Consider the following 19,555-nt stretch of genomic DNA (forward strand, 5'->3'; position numbering starts at 1 on the left):
ATTCCTACTGGCTTCATTGTATCTTGGAGGCAGTTCGCGGATCCCCTTTGCACACTTCTAGTGGGGGCGAAATCTGTCTTAAGGAAAGCGATTTCGCGCCTTGAAGCAAACTGGTTACTGCTTTTTCTTTCCAACAGATACATAATTAATTCTCTAACAAGGATGGGTGGAGGTTGATGGTGGCTAGGATGAGTGGAGCTCGAGCTCCCTCTCTCTCTCTCTTCCCAAAATGAGACCCACCCACTAGTGCTTCCTTGGACAGCCCCCCATGGTGTATTTTTTTTTTTCATCTCTTATATTTTCTACGGGTGGCTCAGGTAATAAATGAGGCAGCATTTGGTTTTTGTTTTTGCTACACATGGGGTTGGTATTGGCACACCCAAGTTAGATATTTCACTCAATTTCTAGTTTAAACAAAGGAAAACAATGTAAGTACAATTATACTTTGATAATTGCACTAAACCAGCTTGTCTTGTCCTGCATTTTTTATATATTTTTCCTTAAAAATGTAATGGCCATTTGACTATGGTTTAGCACTAAAAGCCAAGGTAAGCTAATGAAAATATCAATGTACGATCGCACCAGCATCATCGAAACTTGGAGATTCCAACAGAGGAGTGCCAATACTAGAACTCGGGGGTATTTTGTAATTCTTCCAAATTTGGGGAAAATGAAAGGGAAGACTAAGGCAGTTAAACGAAGGGTTTTATGAGGAATCTGGAGCTTTTCTGAGCTTCGAATATTCAGTAAAGGTTTTACAAATAGGGTTCTTCTTGGAGTTTTGGGTTCACTACACATTTAGGGCTCAAATTTTCGGAAATTTCAGGACTCGACTTTAGGATTTGGTTTCAGAATTGGTTTCAAGAACTCTATTCCATTTTGGGATTTTATTCGATTCTGGGAACTAGGGGTCCGGTCAAAATGGGGAGTCTACAGGGCTCCGCCTCTACGACAGTTCATCTAGCTGGAGGAAATCGACTTCCTCAGATCGGGGAATCTCCACCTTCGGCTCCTCAAACCCCCATAGCACCCACACATGAACAGTTTAATTAGCTATTCCGGCAAGTGAAAGACTTGGATGGAATGCTTTGAGCTTTCGTCACTGGCACGACAGTTTTACCAAAGGGACAGCCCGCAGCTCGAGCATCCGAGGTTCCAGTCTCACCTGTCGTATCAGAGCAGGATGATCAATCTCCTCCTAGAAGAAATCCGAGGGGCATATGCCAACTGAGAAACTAAGTGGCCTCGGCCTCCGCGTCGAGCCCAGGTGCGGACCATGCGTACCTTTGAACATGGTTTTTTTTTTGGGAAAATGACCAAATAGAAGGGGTTTCTACTGACTATGACATTTCAAGAGGGGTGTTTTCTAAATCACCAATCAAGAGTGCATATGACTAAAATGCCCTTGACTCTCTCTCTCTCTCTCTCTCTCTCTCTCTCCCCCTATCAAATCACTTTTTTGAAATGATTACATTTAGAGAAAAACAAATCCCAAAACCCACCTTTTTCCCTCTTCTTCTTCTTCTTCCCACCTACCAAAAAACGTACGTATGAAAAACCCAAAAACCTCCATTGTTAGATGCCAAAAGCTCCATTCTATTGCTGAAAACCTCATTTTTAGATGTGAAAGCCTTCCTAACCCTTCATTGCATTGCACAACGCCTCCATTTTCAACAAATATTGGAAAAAAAACGTTATTGGATTTGGAAATCTTAAAAATCTTCACTAGAAACCACCATTCCATTGCAGAAAGCTTCCATTTAATGTAAAGGTGTGTATTTTTACCCCTCTCCTCTCTCTTTCCATTATAAGACATGTTTATAAACTTGAATGAAAGTTTTCCATGTTAAACTATTGTCTTCCATTGCAGAAAGCCTTCAATTACTATTTAATCTTATTTAAATTACTTTAAACACTTTATAATCATTGTTATTTTTCTGTAAACCACTAATTTCTTAAGTTTAACCAGTATTTCACTACCATAAACCGGTACTGAAGTGGGTGTTTATAAGTGGTTTATATAGCTTCTTTGGTTAAGAATCCTCCGTAGTAGTTTATAATCGTAATTAGTGGTTTATTAAGGCTTACCAGTGGTTTAGAGTGTTTAAAATTAGTTTATAAGGATTTATAAATGATTTATACAGGGTGAGCAGTAGTTTATAGTGTTTATAAGTGGTTTAGAGTGTTTACAACTGGTTTATATAAGGTAAACAGTGGTTTATATAAGGCTATCAGTGATTTAGAGTGTTTATAAGTGGTTTATGTAGGCTTATCAGTGGTTTAGAGTGTTTATCATTGGTTTATACAGGGTAAGAAGTAGTTTATACTGTTTATAAGTGGTTTATATAAGCTTATCAGTGGTTTAGAGTGTTTACAACTGGTTTATATAGGGTAAACAGTGGCTTATATAAGCCTATCAGTGGTTTAGACTGTTTATAAGTGGTTTATGTAGGCTTATCAGTGGTTTAGAGTATTTATACATGGTTTATACAGGGTAAGAAGTAGTTTATAGTGTTTGTAAGTGGTTTATATAGGTTTATCAGTGGTTTAGAGTTTTTACAACTGGTTTATATAGGGTAAACAATGGTTTATATAAGCCTATCAGTGGTTTAGACTGTTTATAAGTGGTTTATGTAGGCTTATCAGTGGTTTAGAGTGTTTATACATGGTTTATACAGGGTAAGAAGTGGTTTATATAGACTTACCAGTGGTTTTAGAGTGGCTTATCAGTGGTTTATAGTGTTTATAAGTGGTTTATATAACCCTATCAGTGGTTTAGAGTGTTTATAAGTGGTTTATATAGACTTACCAGTGGTTTTAGAGTGTTTATAAGTTGTTTATTTAGGATTACCAATGGTTTAGAGTGTTTATAAGTGGTTTATATTGGCTTAACAGTGGTTTATAGAATTTATAAGTGGTTTATATAGGGTAAGCAGTGGTTCATATTTCCTTGTCATGACTTAGTAGTGGTCTAGAGTGTTTAAAAGTGGCCCGAATTGTCTTAGTAGTGGTTTATGTTGTTTTATGGAGATTTAGTAGTGGTTGAAGTTGTGCATAATTCTAAAATGGCTGCTTTACTTGTTAATTGGAATGATTTTTTTTTAATTGGTTATTTTGACAATTGTTTAATTTTGTGTAAACAGAAGAACGGTAGAACGAAGAGCTTCTTTTATCTTACACGTCGACGGCTTTGTAAAGGATGCGGTATCATTTGAATACATCGGCGGGAAGAAGTTGCCCGTAATTGTGGGTCGAAAAAAAATTGTGAAAAAATTGGAAGCAATTAGGGGTTTAAACCAAACTTTAGGGCTCTAAACCATACAATTCTAAGAAATTAGGGGTTCAAACAAAACTTTACGACTTTAAACCATATATTTCTAAAAAACATAACCAAACTTTAAGGCTTTAAACCATAGATTTCTAAAAAAAAATTAGGGTTTTAGTTGTTGATTTTCCAAACTGAAAGAGAGAGAGAGTACCAACCCTAACTTATTGGTTTGAGTCTAAACTGATTTGGGAAAATTATAGAGTTTTCTAAACTGATTTTCCAAAATATACGGTTTTCTCAACTAATTTGGGAAAATATAGGGTTTTCTAAACTAAATTTCTAAACCAAACTTGGAGGTTTAAACCAATAATCTGTGAAAAATTTGGGGAAAATTAGGGGTTTAAACCAAACTTTAAGGCTTTAAACTAGGGGTGGACATGGTTCCGGTTCGAACCGAGGAACCGAACCGAACCGGAACATATGGTTCGGTTTGGTGCTGTTCTATATGTATATGGTTCGGTTCCGGTTCCGAAATCCGGGAACCGGTTCAGATTCGGTTCGGTTCTGGGTTTCGGATTCCGGAACCGAAAACCGAACCGAGAACCGACCCTCACCTTAAGTTCTTAAAATCACCCCCCGCCAATTTGATAAAATCACCCCACTATCTATATAAAGTTTATAAACACTCTGGACTGCCAGAAAAATGGAAAATGGTACAATAAAAAAGTGCATGAGAGGCCTGATATGCGCCCACCCATGTCAGATAGTGTGATCTGAACCCTTTGGTAGACCCTGTTGTGAACATGACATGATCAGAAAGTTAGTCTCACCGGATGATCCCAAACATCCAATCAATGCCTACAAACAGACAGCTGCAAAAACAGAGTAATATCCACAATCAGGTTGTATGGATGAATTGTTAGAAATTAGGGGTGGACATGGCCTAATAAACAGGGCCATTGGTGAAGGTTGGGTAAACCCAGAACCGAACCGATTATATATGGTTCTGGTTCGGTTCGGTTCCATATATATATGGTTCGGTTCTGGTTCCAATTTCAGGGAACCGATTATATATGGTTCGGTTCTGGGTTTAGCCCAAAACCGAACCGAACCGAACCATGTCCACCCCTACTTTAAACCATAGATTTCTAAAAAAATTAAGGGTTTAAACAACTGAAAGGGAGAGACTACCAACCTGTGAGAGGAGGTTCACTCAGAATAAGAGGATACCGGAGAGAGGTGCACGAACCTGAGGGGCATTGTGACCCTCTAATGGACGGTTGGGATCATCCCATGAGAGAAAAGGGCATTGTGGCCCTCTAATGGACGGTTGGGATCATCCCATGAGAGAGAGAGGGGCATTGTGACCCTCTAATAGACGGTTGGGATCATCCCATGAGAGAGAGGGGGGCATTGTGGCCCTTTAATGGACGGTTGGGATCATCCCATGAGAGAGAGGGGGGCATTGGGGCCCTCTAATGGATGGTTGGGATCATCCCACGAGAGAGAGAGAGAGAGAGAGAGAGAGAGAGAGAGAGAGAGAGAGAGAGAGGGCATTGTGGCCCTCTAATGGATTGTTGGGATCATCCCATGAGAGAGAAAGAGAGAGGAATTGTGGCCCTCTAATAGACGGTTGGGATCATCCCATGAGAGAGAGGGGGGCATTGTGGTCCTTTAATGGACGGTTGGGATCATCCCATGAGAGAGAGGGGGGCATTGGGGCCCTTTAATGGACGGTTGGGATCATCCCATGATAGAGAGGGGGGCATTGGGGCCCTCTAATGGACGGTTGGGATCATCCCACGAGAGAGAGAGAGAGAGAGAGAGAGAGAGAGAGAGAGAGAGAGAGAGAGAGAGAGAGAGAGAGAGAGAGAGAGCCCTCTAATGGACTGTTGGGATCATCCCATGAGAGAGAAAGAGAGAGGAATTGTGACCCTCTAATTGATGGTTGGGATCATCCCATGAGAGAGAGAGAGAGGTGACGGTATTTTAAAAATGAGGGTATTTTTGTCCTAAACCCTTGCAAACCAGTCACCATCACTATAGATTGGTTATTTCCAAGTCTCACCTCTTCATATGTCATAGTCAGTAGAAAGTCCTTTCATTTGGTCATTTTCCCTTTTTTTTTTTTTTTTTTTTTTAATAGATGGGTCCTAGGCATTTTATAATACTTGCCTCTTTAGGAGTCTTTCCTTATTGGCGAGCTTCCCTAAGGCCCTATTGGGATTGTAAGAAAAACATTTCTGGCATAAGTTTTTCCTCCAGAAATATTTTTCTTTACACAATTTGGGGGTAAATAATATGATCATGGTTAATTTAATGGGATATCATCATAAATTGGAGGTCCTTTTAAATAAAAGTTGGGTTGGGTTGGTTAAAGTTATCTATTTTCGTATCTAATAAAAGTAGGGAATTTTAGAAATATTTTTCCTTTCCAAACTTTTTCAGAAATTTCTTGCAATCCAAACAGGGCCTAAGGAATTGGTTTCCATGTTTATCTGTGATCCCTTCAATTTCCTCACGCGACTTGGATTCTTATTTGAACCTCCGAACTTTAGTAAAGTTGTCATCCTAGGTTCTGTCTTTCCCCTATGGCGCTTTCCGCTTAGTCCGAGGTTACTATGGTTGGAGAGCAGGCAAAATGACCTCCATGCCCTTTATCGTAAGCGGCAATTTCGGTTGCCAAAGTTGGCTTAGATGCGCATGTCATTCCTCTATTGGATGGATAGATTTTACTCCTAACAATAGATATGTAATTAAGAGAGGAAAATTTTGTGTCTGTTACATCAAGAGGGGAAAATCTTGGTAGATGCAATCAAATGTGTTGGTGCAATTCAGAATGTAAGGCCATGTTTGGATACCTCATGTTTTTGTATTTGGATTTGGATTTGAGTTTTGGATACAAAATACATCAATAATCCTCATGCTAATGCTGTAGAGAGAGAGAGAGAGAGAGAGAGAGAGAGAGAGAGAGAGAGAGAGGGGGACGTCTGGCAGTCAGCAGCAAGGTCGAGGAGCAGCGAGGGTGAAGGCAATTGCTACAAATATTGATTTTCAAATAATGTCTTGTAGAACATATTTGCAAATTGGATTTTTTTTCACTGTTGTAGCTGATTTGGAAATCTAAGGATCTGCAAATTGGATTTTTTTTCCACTGTTGTAGCTGATTTGGAAATCTAAGGATCTGATCCAGTTCCAAATCTCAACTTCAAATGTGAGAAATCCAAATCTAAATCTTGTGGATATCCAAACGGGGCATAGAAGTTTAAAATTATTCAAAATTCTATAACAAGAATGCAAATTTGTAATCAATGATGGGTTATTTTGGGTTTAAGAACATAATTAATGCTCGAATTAGGAACAGACACGTGGGGGTAATTTCAGAATAATTGGCTACTCAGTCAAGTAGGGGTGCAACATGGGTTGGGTTCAACTTAAGCCAAAACGACTACATGACCATACAATATTAAACCTAACCCAAATTACTAATTTTTGTTAAGTTAATAATGATAAAAATCAATTTTAGAAATATAAGGTCATAATCATAATGTAATACAGGGATTTGCAAGAAACCATGGCACAATGCATTTTACAGACGGGCTGTGGTATGAGAGAGCAGCCACCTCATATGGATTAAATGAATGAGACAAAATCTGAGCATATGTAGCTGCTCTCTCATGCAACAGCCCGTCCGCGAAAAGCCTTCTGCGATGGTCCCTAGCAACTCAAGTAATTTATTACTTTATTAGTCATCAGTTTAGGAGTTACATACCAACGTACAACTGTATGACTTGGTCAAAAATTATTCTCATCCATTGCTTTGGAAGAAATAGTCCCACATTGCTTTGGAAGAAAATTATTCCCATCCATATAAGAAGGAGAGTAGGAGAAAGGCTTGCCCATGTATAAAACATACGTGCGCAGGCCGGGCTGAGGCCCGGGTTTAAATGAAAAGGTTCTTTTTATTGCAAAAAACATTTCACAAATGTGACTGTCTGAAGAAAAACGTTTTGTCTCTTTAATGGTTATAAAAAGGGAAGAGAACACGGTATTTGAAGCACAAAGATTTCTGGTTTTAGCAAGCAAGGATACTTTCTGTTCTGTTTCTACTATTCCTCTTCCTTCGTTCCGTTCCGATTTGAGCACAGTTCTACGGTGGTTCTGGGTGGACCAGCCAGCGAGTGCACGTGGATTGGAGCCATATTTGGCTGTTTTATCCTGAAGCGTCGGTTCGGGAATCCCGGTTGCACCGGTAGGGGGCGGATACGATTATTAAGGAGAGTGACCAAGTGGCACGACTCAGCCTTGTCCTTTTCAATCAGATTTGAGAAAGGTTTTCTCCAAAAGGAATAAGTATAGTTTTTTATTTCGATTCCAACAGAAAATTATTGCAAAAAGGGGTTTGTATAATAAAATAGATGACAAGCAAGTCCAGATCAAGGCTTTGATTTTTAAAAACCTAACACAGTCAGGTCGGCGTAAGAGAGAAGAAATTGTATCTATAACAAAAAGGAATAAGTCAAAGAAAGCATGGGTTGAGATACGATGTTACGTTTAAAGATATTTTATGGATTACTTTGCTCAACACGATGAAAGCTACTTTTCAAGGAAACCAGTATCTTCATAGAGGGAAATGATATCCTTACTATCTCATTTTTATTAAATGGCACATCTCTCTTCATTTTTCCCACTTTTAAAATGAAAAAGGAAAATGATATCAGCACAACCATATTTTGATACTTTCACAAACCATCTTGTCTCTTAGTATTTAAAGAGCTGTCAGAAGATTAATATATTTACAAAAAAGCTCTCCCAGACCAATTAAAGAGTACATAGACAGCAGGGTTTGTGTAAATATCAAAATATGGTTGTGCTGATAACATTTTCCTAGAAAATTGTTTTAATAAATTGATCAAGAATGCCATTGTCAAAACATAGAGTGCAGGTATAATTTCCTAATCATAAATATTTTTTTTAGGGAATGTCTAGGCAAGTTAGCAAAAGCAATTTTCAAGCCAATTCTTATTCAAGAGAGGTGCCACCTCATTGCATTAAATGAATAAGACAAATTCCGCTACGAGGTGGCTCCTTTCTTGAAAAAGAACAGCTGCAAAATAACTTCATGCGAAATTGCCTAGTTGTTCCCATATTTTTATAGTAGTAACAGTAATAAAATCAGAATTCAACGACATGAAACCAAAAAAACAAAAAACAATAAAATTTGCCAAATTTAGAACCACAAAATTCATGTAAATGGCGTAGTTGCATGTTTTGCATATTTCAATACGCGTGATATGCATGTGATCGAAACTTGTAGAGGTGACATTAATGTGACATGGCCAGTGATGAAACATTTTGTTAAAGCATTTATGGGGAGTTTTATTTTCACTAATTTGTCCAATATGGTGTGAAACATAATATCCAATCAGGAAATCGTAAAACATCAGTTCCGTAAATACTCGCTCTTGTCACTTTGACAATCGCACCTGTTAGTGTCGGAAATCCCGCACCGGTCCTCTCGGGCTAGGTGGGATCTTGCGTGCGGTAGGCTCGGCTCCTTTGGATGACTTGCAACCGGCAAGCACAAGGAACTCGTTAGAGGGCCCGGAGTTTGGACTCCTAAGGATACTCCGATGCTTAAGTCAGGACATCCACCAACAAAAGAACTGAGTGCTAGGTTGGAAAAGCAAAGAACAAGGTGGAGAGAGTGTTGAATGTCTTGCGTACCTTAAAGTTTGGTCTCTTTATATAGACTCAGTCCTCGACAATTTGAGAAGAGAGCAGACCCGCCACTAGAAGAGATAAAATTTAGCACTTCTGTAAATTTGAATGGTGTTTCTTGAATTTGAACTCTACTGCAAAGCCATTTCTATGGGTGTAACTCGGGTCGGGTTGGGTCGGGTTGAGGTCAACCCAACCCGACCCGACCCGAGGAACCCATTTTTCCAACCCGAACCCGGCCCGACCTGATTTCCAACCCGACGAGGTTCGACCCGACCCGACCTTAGAGACCCATTTTTCCAACCCGACCCGACTTCAACCTGAGTTTTTAAGCTTAAAAAAATAAAAAATTATAAAAAATGTCGGACCTAACCCGAGTTGCACCCCTAGCCATTTCAGCATGCCCATCGTCACACTCATTATGTGACCTTCTCTCTTTTGCCTATCAGTATAATTTTGAAGCAAAAAAAGCCTCACGATAAATTAATGAATTTAGTATTGAAACCTATCAGCAAAGCCCTCCAATCATTTTTTTTGGAAAACTCAGCTCTTTCGAGAAATGCAGGAAATACGCTAACCTAATTGTTTTCGTTTCTAGGATACTTGAACAGTCCCTGATTTTGAATTATAAGTCTGGGACTACCCTCATTGCTGAGAATCATTGATCATTCACATATTGAGCTCTACCTTCAGATAAATGTAATGAACTTACGAAAACAAACAAAATTTTGTTCAAGACTTCTATGCATGTCTCTAAGTTGTATATTTGGAAGTAGGAATTGACTTGCTTTAGAATTGGTATTTGAAAGAAACTGTCTCGAGCGAACTCCATAGATATTGTGTGAACTTATGGCACAGAGATATGCTCTGTTATTCTATGCGATATAGGTTGCCAATCTTTGGATATGGTCATTTCTTTAGTAAATTGCCCTCTCCGCATGGTGAATAGGAAGGATCAAGTAAGGAAGTGCACCACTTCACGTGTTACAATTTAGCTTAGTAATCGTAAAGAGAGAAAAGCTATTCATGTGTGTGAATTTTGACAACGAAATTCTTTTAAGGGGGAAGAATGAAATACCCCATGTCTGTAAATCTCATTTAAACTAATGATATTCTCATCAAATTAAACTGAAAATCTGGATTAGGGCTTCCTAATCCCTAATATAAATACTAATCTCTAGGAGTTTTTTTTTTTTTTTTTGAAATTAATAATCTCTAGCAGTTTTCCCCAGATGAAATCCTAAACTAAGAGAGAAAAAGAGAAAGACAGGGGAGGTCCTACTGTCTTTTTCCCAATTTGGTACCAAAGAGTGTTTCATACTTCTATGATATTCCGTGTACCATTATTAGACACTTTCATGATCATTTGAAAGATTAATTGATGCCAGGTGATTGAATCCGAATCCCGAAGAGATTGGAGTTGCATTTTCTGGTATTCCTCGGACTTATATCATTGTTGGGTAACCCTATTCTTTTGAATCTGATATGTAACCCTCTTTGATGAAATTTGATTTGTAGACCTAACCTTCTTTCATGAACCCTTGGTCTAACATGCCTCTACAATTTGGTACTTCTGCTCTTCATATTCATTGGCTTACTTCTGATGCTACTCTATCAATGGTCATTTTATCGACTAATTTGTCATTTCGAATTGTAAACCCTTTTGGGCTTTGGTACTTTCACATGCTGTTGATTTGCCCGTTATTTCTCTGACCATGGATAAGTTTTGACTACTTATCATATTGATTTATCTGACAATGGATATGTTTTGACTGCATATCGCATTGATTCATGGAAACTTCAATATATGCTTCTGAGAAACTCTTGCATATATATACTTTCATGATTAGTGTGACATTCCGTTTTAGCACTTCCTGCTAGGCTTCGGTTTGAATTTCGAGCCTGCCAATGGGGAATGCATAATTTGTTAGTAATTCTTAATCTAGCCAATGAGAAACAAATAACACGGTTTTAATTATGGACACTGTCAATGGGGAACACATAATACATTGGTAATTTTGGACCTTGCCAATGGGGAACGCTTATAACATTGGTATCTGGATCTCGCATATGCGGGTTAATATGTTGGATACGTTGACAAGAATGTTAGAGTTGGTGCCCTAAAACCCAGTATATTTCACATGTTAATCAATAAAAGTTTTTTTTTTATGACAATTAATGAGCACTAAAAGTTAAATATGTGTGACATGTTACTTGTTATTGACACATATTTGTCTTTAGGTAGCAAAGTAGGAAACCCATGCTCATAGCTAGATTTACAGATCCTAGGGAGTAAGGAGATATGGGATTCCGATTCTTTGCAGACCTTAGTAGTTCGTAGTTTGGGTTGAGGTTGGATACCTCTTCCTGTACACAACTAGCATCTATCTTGCCTACATGCACGAGATGTGGAGTGACTTATCTCAATCACTTGGGTAGTGGACCCTAAGCAAGATGTAATGGGTACGACAATGAGATTGCGTACTGAACCGGATCACATTATAATAGCTTGTGGACAGGAGACAGTTGAGCTATTCTACCAGACGTGACCCTTCACATTTTCTTTGACCTGAGGGGTCATATTGGTCTGTTGGCGAGTCTTTCATTTTTTTCTCTATTTAATCATGATTCTCTTGGAGTCACCAGGGGATAGTACTGGAGTGTTAGACAAACCTTCGAGGTCAATAGTGATACTCGACATAGAATTCTCTACCTATTTAATAGGATAACATATATTGTTTTAGTCAGAGCAGTAGGCCTAGAAAAATACCTGGCCAGTAGATTTGATAAGATGTTTATCAAAAGGATTTCACAAAATAAGTTTTGAAATGATTTTCAAATACATTTGCAGGCCGCCACTGCTTGACTTGAAAGTATACCATAAGTGAGCTCAAGGGGTAGTTGATATCCACCCCCGTAGAACTCAACTCGGTAGATGTGGACTTGGGGAAATGACTTGCACATTTGATGTGATTAGGGATATGATGATTTGACGGTTATCTTCAGGGTTACGTCTTGATGGAGGCCACTGACTCAATGCGATTGTAGCATTAGCTATGGAGCAATAATCGCAGTGGGGCCCATTTGTGAGTTCTGCAGAATCTACGGTTAAATTCCTGCTACGATCCCACTCACTACTCGGTTGACCTATTATAATCTATTGGATAGAGGTCCCGCATTTATTTAGTTGCTTACACGAACTAGTTCCATGACATTGGATGCATTGAAAGGATATACACAATGTATATAGTGTATATGCACTATGGGATACATTGGGACTACCAAAATGGTTAAGTAATAACCATGAGGGTATTTTGAGAATATCATAAAATATATTCGAGCTTTAATCCTATTAGATAGGATTGGATTGTATTAATTTAATTGGGAATTAAATATAAAATGCAATGGAAATTTAAATTGGATAAGTGGACCTACATGGGACGAAATTGGGTGGGACCCATGTCCACACCTCATGTGGTGTGCCATTATCAATATTCGAATTCAAATAATATTTCAAATATTATTGCTAAATTTGTTTTTACAAATTAAAGCAACTCATGTGATGAAATTAGAATAAGAGAGAGAGAATAAAACATTAACCAAACAAAATTGAAAACAAAGAACACCACACAAGGCAACCCAAGGTTGCTTGGGCAGCAAGCATTCCCCCTTGAGACTCCCATGTTGGTTTTCAATTGTGGGGTGGCTTGTTAACCCAATTGAAGCTTCCAATTGTGACTAGTTTTCTTAGTTTTTGGGATTTTTCTAGAAACTTTGGATTGTGCATACGAAAATTGAAAACTCTATAAATACAAAACATATTGCTGGAGTTTTCTACAGCTCTTTCATAATTCCATGTGCTGGAAATTGGTAGAGACATCCCAAAGTCTTTCTCTTCTATTCTCTCAATTTCATCAACTAGTTTTGTCTTTTGAAGGTCGAAGACAACCATCCAACTAAGCTCCATTGATCTAAACATATAGTCTCATATTATATTTTGATTTAGATCAAAGTACTAAGCGAACAAAGAGCTGTGCACAAGATCCTTTGCGCAACAAAAGAAATCCATCGATTCAATTAGCGGTTTCGCGTCGATTAGATCGCGGGCGAATTTTCGAGGAGTAGATCAAGCGGACATGTTTTTCTCTATAGTAAGTAAAGGTATTTATATTTGTGTTTATTAAATCATAATAAAATCAATTAGTCCCTAGGAATCCTGGGTTAGAGCAATTTTTTTGTTCTACACAGTTTATTCTTCCGCTATGTGTAGCAATTTTGCTCGGGGTTTTTCAACCTTTCTAACAAAGAATTCCTGTAGGAATGAGTTTCGACACCATGGACCGTCGGTGACAAAATAACTAGCTTTATGTTTCTAGATTAAGCCTATGACCCAGAAGTATTTTGATTCTTATTCTGTTTTTGTTTCTATTATGTTTCTGTTTCCGTCTTCTTTCTATTTCTATTTTAGTATATGACTTATGCATATCCTTATTTATTCTTCTCCAATACGACCTTCTAACTTTTTATTACATAATTTTGTTAGGATTACTTTGGATTGTTTCAAGTTTACTTATGCTAAACTACGTATTGGAATTGATGCTCATATCATGTTTTGGTTTCGTCTTGCGCTATTATTCTGTTTTGAACATTGTTTCACATGCATACTTAGACCCTGCTAGAGTAGTTACAGATTACTTATTTGAGCTTTAGCACACTCATGATTTATATTTTCAGATTTTAAATCCTATCTCGGCTTGAGAGCTTGGAGAAAATTCTCCAGCTTAGTTTCGGAGATATATTGTTCATCCATACATCTGATTTAGATGTGATTATTATTTGTTATATTTATCTTGAAGGACTGTAAAGATTAATAGCTTACTGAAATTGAGAACAGTGTATGATTAAGTTATTTATGAGGTGTTAGTGGCTCTGAAAAATGTTTGGATTCATTGTATGTGATGTCGAATGCTTTGCACGCTTGCAAGGTTCACCTCTGAAAAATGTTTGGATTCATATTGTATGTGATGTCGAATGCTTTGCACGCTTGTAAGGTTCACCTCTGAAAAATGTTTGGATTCATTGTATGTGATGTCGAATGCTTTGCACGCTTGTAAGGTTCACCTCTCAGGTGTGCGACGTTGCCGGGCGCTTGGCCTATATCTTTGGTTGGGAGCGTGACATTAGATCTGTTCTCTGGTGATTGTCAGACCACCTTTGACCATATGGACTTTCCTTCCACACCATGTTGGCCGAGCCTGGAAGAGACTCATCGTCATTAATTGCTTCAAGCCGCTGGAGGTCACTACGTTTTACACTAAAAGAACTTACCCTTGAATCAAAACCGATTATTTTTCTTGGGAAATTACCCTTGAATCAAAACCGATTATTTTTCTTGGGAAATGATATCGACACAGCTATGTTTTAATAATTGCACAAACTCAGTTTGTCTTTCCTTTTATAATCGGCCTGCGAGAGCTTTTTTGGGAACTATTATAACCTTTGACAGCTCTTTAAATAATTGAAGACAAGAAGAGTAAGTGCAATTATTATATCATTTCCCTTTTTTCTTGGGAAATAGATTTCCGCTATTCTAGTGGAACACCTTTCGCTAGACAGACTTTCCTCGGGCACCTTATTGGCCATGGAAAAAAACTCTAGTCGATGTGGTTAGCCGGCCAATGTTTCTAGCTACTATTTTTAAATTTTATCCGTAGACCATGGAAAAAAACTCTAATCGATGTTGGTTAGCCGGCCAATGTTTCTAGCTACTATTTTTAAATTTTATCCGTAGAACATGTGTATTTTGGTTATTTTGCTTGAAGCAAGATTATTCCCAGAAGAGTCAGGTTCTCTTTCTTGTTTTCTTGCGTACTTGTCGCATGCAGCATCTGGATTTTTGCAAATTAGTCTATGCTTTGCAAAATTATTGTTAAAGTCCTTAAGAATTTCATTAGAATATAATATTTTCTAAAAATCATGCTTTTAGAAGACAATTACTACAATATCCCCAAAACAAATTTCAGTTACTTCTTTTTAAAAAAATTTAAAATTACAAAACTACCGACACCTACCTCTCTCTCTCTCTCTCTCTCTCTCTCTCTCTCTCAAAAGCACTGCACATACCATGGGAAAATGATGCATTCACCTCCGTTTCTTTCCCTGGCCACTCCCTTTAATAGGGCTGCAACTTGGGTCGGGTACTACCTGACCTGCATCGACCAGACCTAAAAATAACATGGGTCAGGTTTAGAAATCATGGGTCTTGAGTAAGGTCGGGTTTTAAATTGGGAAACCCGACTCAATCTTGGGTAGGGCCGGGTTTAGAGAAAAAAAACCCGAAACCCAAACACGACCTGACTCATATGGGTGTACTGTGACTTTCTTAAATACCTCGTCCTCTTGAATAATATAGAAAATTATTTTCCAACATATTGATACAATTGTTTTCATTGAGGTGATCATGTCTGTTATTTGAAAATATAGGTGTCCTTAATTTATACACTTGATGGCATAAATTTAGAGACTTTTGGTGTGAAAATTTGTTTTTTTTTTCTACAATCTTTAAAATGAAAACCCAACCTGACACGACCCAAACCGAGAAACTATCTTGGTTAGTGTCGGGTTTACGAATCTCGGGTTTTCCTATAAAATATTAGTCCCGACCCAACCCGAGATAATTCTCGGGTAGGATTTTGGAAAATCCGACCCGCCCAACCTGAGTTGCACCCCTACCTTTTATTGTAAAAAGAGTAATCATAACGAGATGGGGTGGCAGAAGGAAGAAAAGAGGGTAAATGTATCACTATTTTGCATTAAATTTACAAAGCAGGTATTAATTGGCAAAACCCTTTTGAATTTCTATTGACAAAGCGGTTGCGTTTTGGCTGGGCTTTCCTGTTACAGTTCTCAAAAGCCATCGATAAATTGAAGAGTGTCATTATAGAGTAACAGATGCTAAACTTAAGGGTATCCTTGCAAAAAAGGACTGAAAGGGCGCCCTCATTCCCTGAAATGCATTTAATACATTTATAAGCTTCAAGTCAGAGAGTATTAAATGCACTTCAGTTTAGAATTCCTCTTCGTAACAATAATAAATTCAGAATTCCACGGCGGTAAGCAAGCTAGAACCAGTTTAAGATTTTGAAAATCCACCAACTATTGCTTAAAAATCCCCTTAAATTTGTGCAACCTTTGTATATAGAAATGAGATGAGGTGGTGGGAGAAAACATTTTGATAATGTGTTGATGAGGAGTTTTATTTTCACTAACTTGTCCAACATGTACAGTAGTGGTGTGAAAATAAAACCCAATAAGAAAAAGTATAAAATAAAGTGGGTAGTGCCAATATCAAAATATACTAGTGCTAATATCAGTCTCACTTTCATATTCGCATCCTTCGTTTCTTTCAAACTTCTCCCATTCTCACCAATTTCGTAACAACTACTTAGATGGATAAAAAATAAAGATGGTCCATTGTTGGAATAAGAACTACATCATTAAATGACTAAAATACCCTTGTTTAAGGGTTAAAATTTTAAATTAATGCTAGCAATGGTCCCCCGGCCAGCAGAAAACCAATCAACTATCTACATTAGATTTTATATTGGTTTTTTGGTGCCCAACAAACCACTTTTTCACCATTGGATGCCACTGGGTCTTAGGGGTGCTTTGGTAATTTTAGAAGAACCCAACTTCTTCTGAAGAAAAGAACGCCAATAACAAAACAAAGCAAAACAGAGAGTAGTGCCAATAGCAGAACCGTGTATATTTTTTTCATTTCGTGTACACAAGGCATATATATATATATATATATATATGTAGTTTTTCATAATCAGTAGAAACAATCATGTGAAAATATGTAGGGAAGTGATATATTCGCCCCATTTTCTTCCCCAAGCCACCCCCTCTCGTGTATTTATGATTTTTTTTTTTATGGGCTGTATTTATGAGTTATGACTACTCCTTTCACACTACAAAGGGGTGGCCCGGAGAAGAAAAAATAGCAAATATATCATTTTCCAAGTATATTTCTTACATCATTCCTACTGCTCTGACTAAAAAAAAAAAAAAAAGAGAATACCTTCACCAAATTGCATCTGTAAATTTTCCATTGACCCTCATGTAGCCGGAGACAAAATTAACCCAGTCGATATCTTCATACGTTTGAAATCTGTATTGAACTTTGCTGGGATTCTCCTCTTCTTTCTCTACCAGAAAACCATTGAACAGTCCGTCTCGCAATTGGCACCCAAAGCCTCCTTACCCTCTCCTCTTTCGCATTATTTATATAACTAGATGAATCTTTAATTCTATTCTTCCCATTAAAATCCCCAAACCTAGACATATTTGTGATCTCCGATAACGATCTCTTCCCCGACGGAATCAAAAACCTTGAAGTATCCCAATTCGAAGTAGAAGGAAAGCCCGATGTCGAATCTAAGCTACTTTTTTTTTTGGCGTTAACCTTATTTTCAAACAATCTCTTCATCTCTATTTCCTCTCTAATCTTCAAAATTTTCTCATTTGATGAAGACCCATTATCTAATTTTGGGTCGAACCTCTCACTATTAGAACCAGGTGAAGGAAACCTCTTGCTTGAAAGAACGTTCATCATTTCGGAATTCAAAGACAGTAGATCGGAAGAATTAACATCACTCCACCGGCTCTTTAACACAAAGTTGGAGACTATAATCCGGTGCTTAAATTTATCCAAGAACTGCTTATCTTCACCTCCTTCTGGGATCAGCAATTCATCCTTTTTACCTGATGAAGTATAAATGATTAAATAACACCAACTCTAACAGGTTACGCTTTTGGAGTAATTAGTTGTTTTCACATGGTATCAGAGTACGTCTTGGGCACAAAACCCAATTGCTCTTACACACGTGCAACGTCTACGGCCAAAAAGAGAGGCCACACTTGAGGGGAGTGTTGAAGTAAAAATGATTAAATAACACCAACTCTAATCGCTTAAGCTTTTGGAGTAATTGGTTTTCACATGGTATCTGAGCTATTGCCTCATGGCAAATCTTGGGTTCAAAACCCAACTACTCCTACACGTGCCTTGTGTATGGCCAACCCAAAAAGAGGAGCCACATGTGAGGGGAGTGTTGAAGTAAAAATAATTAAATAACACCAACTGTAACAGCCAAAGCTTTTGGAGTAACTGGTTGTTTCACTTTACCCATTAAGATCTTTCGGAAGCTGCTTCCGATGCTGAATCTCCTCGAGCCTTCATTCTCCGGTTCTCTATGGACAAAGAGTTCGAGATCCGTTCCCTCACCGATATCCGATGGATTCCGCGATAATCTCAAGCTGTTTGAATTCATAAAAATATTGCTCAGATCATTGGTCGCAACCTTGTGTCGGCATAACGGGCAGCTTGAATGGCTTTCGAGCCATTCATCAACACAGTGGATATGAAACGCGTGTTTACATTTCGGAAGAAGGCGAAGAATTTCACTATCTTCGAATTTAGAGAGGCAGACCGCGCATTCGAGGCCTTGTTTGGTTCCTTTCAGAGAAGAGAATTTGAAGAATGGTAGAGACTCTATTACTGTTTTGTCAATTCCTGAAAATCGAGATATTGAGTTAAGAATCCCATGGTTTTGGTGGTCCGCGTCCTCACCGTTGAAGAGCTCCGACGTTCTGATGTGGCAGAATTTCGCATACATGAGGAGAAGAAAGGTTAATGAAAACATGATTGAGAGAATTCCGATGACAACGGCGATGCTCGGCTGGAAACTTGGTCCCGACTTAGAGATATCGTCGTCGTTGCTCATGTTGGACTGATTTGTCTGAGCTTTGACAACGAAGAAGAAGAGAAAGAGGAAGCAACATATAAGATTCATTGTAAGATAGAGATTGCGATCTTGCTGGAATTTTCAATCAGAATTCTAGAGTTTTCCGGCCATTATCTTGCCGGAGAGATATTCGTATGTGGGACGCAATGGCGTTTGGAGTGGGTGAGAGTTTGTTAGGGTTAGGGTTTTATATGTCATGTGGGTCGTACCCCAAAAAAAATAAGAGTTTGTTAGGGTTAGGGTTTAATATGTCAAGTGGGTCCCATTGGGGGAGGGTTATCTGTCTTGTCGGATTCCTAGGTTTCTTCTTCCGTGGGTTGTCTTGGGCTTATCTACAGTTTTTAATTTGAAAATTCAGAATAGTAGAATTAAAACCGCTGACTTAATAGACTTGGAATAAGGGGCTTTTTAACTAGAGAACTGCTAAGAAAGGCTCCTTCCATGAAGTCGTTTTTTGGGTCCCACATGTGTCATGTGGATGTGATCGGGTCCATTGATCTAAGCAACATTGACCCCACCTTAACATTTAGGCTTTTGCCAAATAAATCTGGATCGTTGGATCGAGGATATGTACGTTTTGCATGGGACCCAGACCACGTGGCTCGTCTCATCATGGTCTACAAGATCTACCATCCCGATCACACTCACATTTCCTTGCCGGGGGCGAATGTCGAATAGTGATATTCCGTGTAGTAACTCATTTACCTAAGGATTTGGTAGTATATTTGAAATGGAAATGATATTTCCACACCAACTTTTGTCT

General features: G+C 38.3%; 1 protein-coding gene across 1 annotated transcript; it reads right to left on the reverse strand.

Annotated features, from left to right (window-relative positions):
• Positions 1-16,730: 16,730 nt before the first annotated feature.
• LOC143846090 (E3 ubiquitin-protein ligase ATL42-like) lies at positions 16,731-19,078 on the reverse strand. Its single transcript, XM_077354508.1, has 2 exons — positions 18,174-19,078; positions 16,731-17,752 (listed from the first exon to the last, which is right to left on the reverse strand). The coding sequence occupies exons 1-2, from the start codon at positions 18,838-18,840 to the stop codon at positions 17,145-17,147; spliced, it is 1,275 nt and encodes a 424-aa protein (XP_077210623.1). The 5' UTR covers positions 18,841-19,078; the 3' UTR covers positions 16,731-17,144.
• Positions 19,079-19,555: the final 477 nt, after the last annotated feature.

The sequence above is a fragment of the Tasmannia lanceolata genome, unplaced genomic scaffold, assembly GCF_043159265.1.
Source record: "Tasmannia lanceolata isolate RefF3 unplaced genomic scaffold, GAP_Taslan_0.1 ptg000015l, whole genome shotgun sequence".
Classification (NCBI taxonomy): domain Eukaryota; kingdom Viridiplantae; phylum Streptophyta; class Magnoliopsida; order Canellales; family Winteraceae; genus Tasmannia; species Tasmannia lanceolata.

Excerpts from the sequence above, each read along its gene's own strand:
- LOC143846090 (XM_077354508.1), bottom strand. The coding sequence starts at position 18,840 with ATGAATCTTATATGTTGCTTCCTCTTTCTCTTCTTCTTCGTTGTCAAA. Across the intron at positions 17,753-18,173 it reads CTTCCGAAAGATCTTAATGG|GTAAAAAGGATGAATTGCTG; the intron begins GTAAAGTGAAAC and ends ATACTTCATCAG.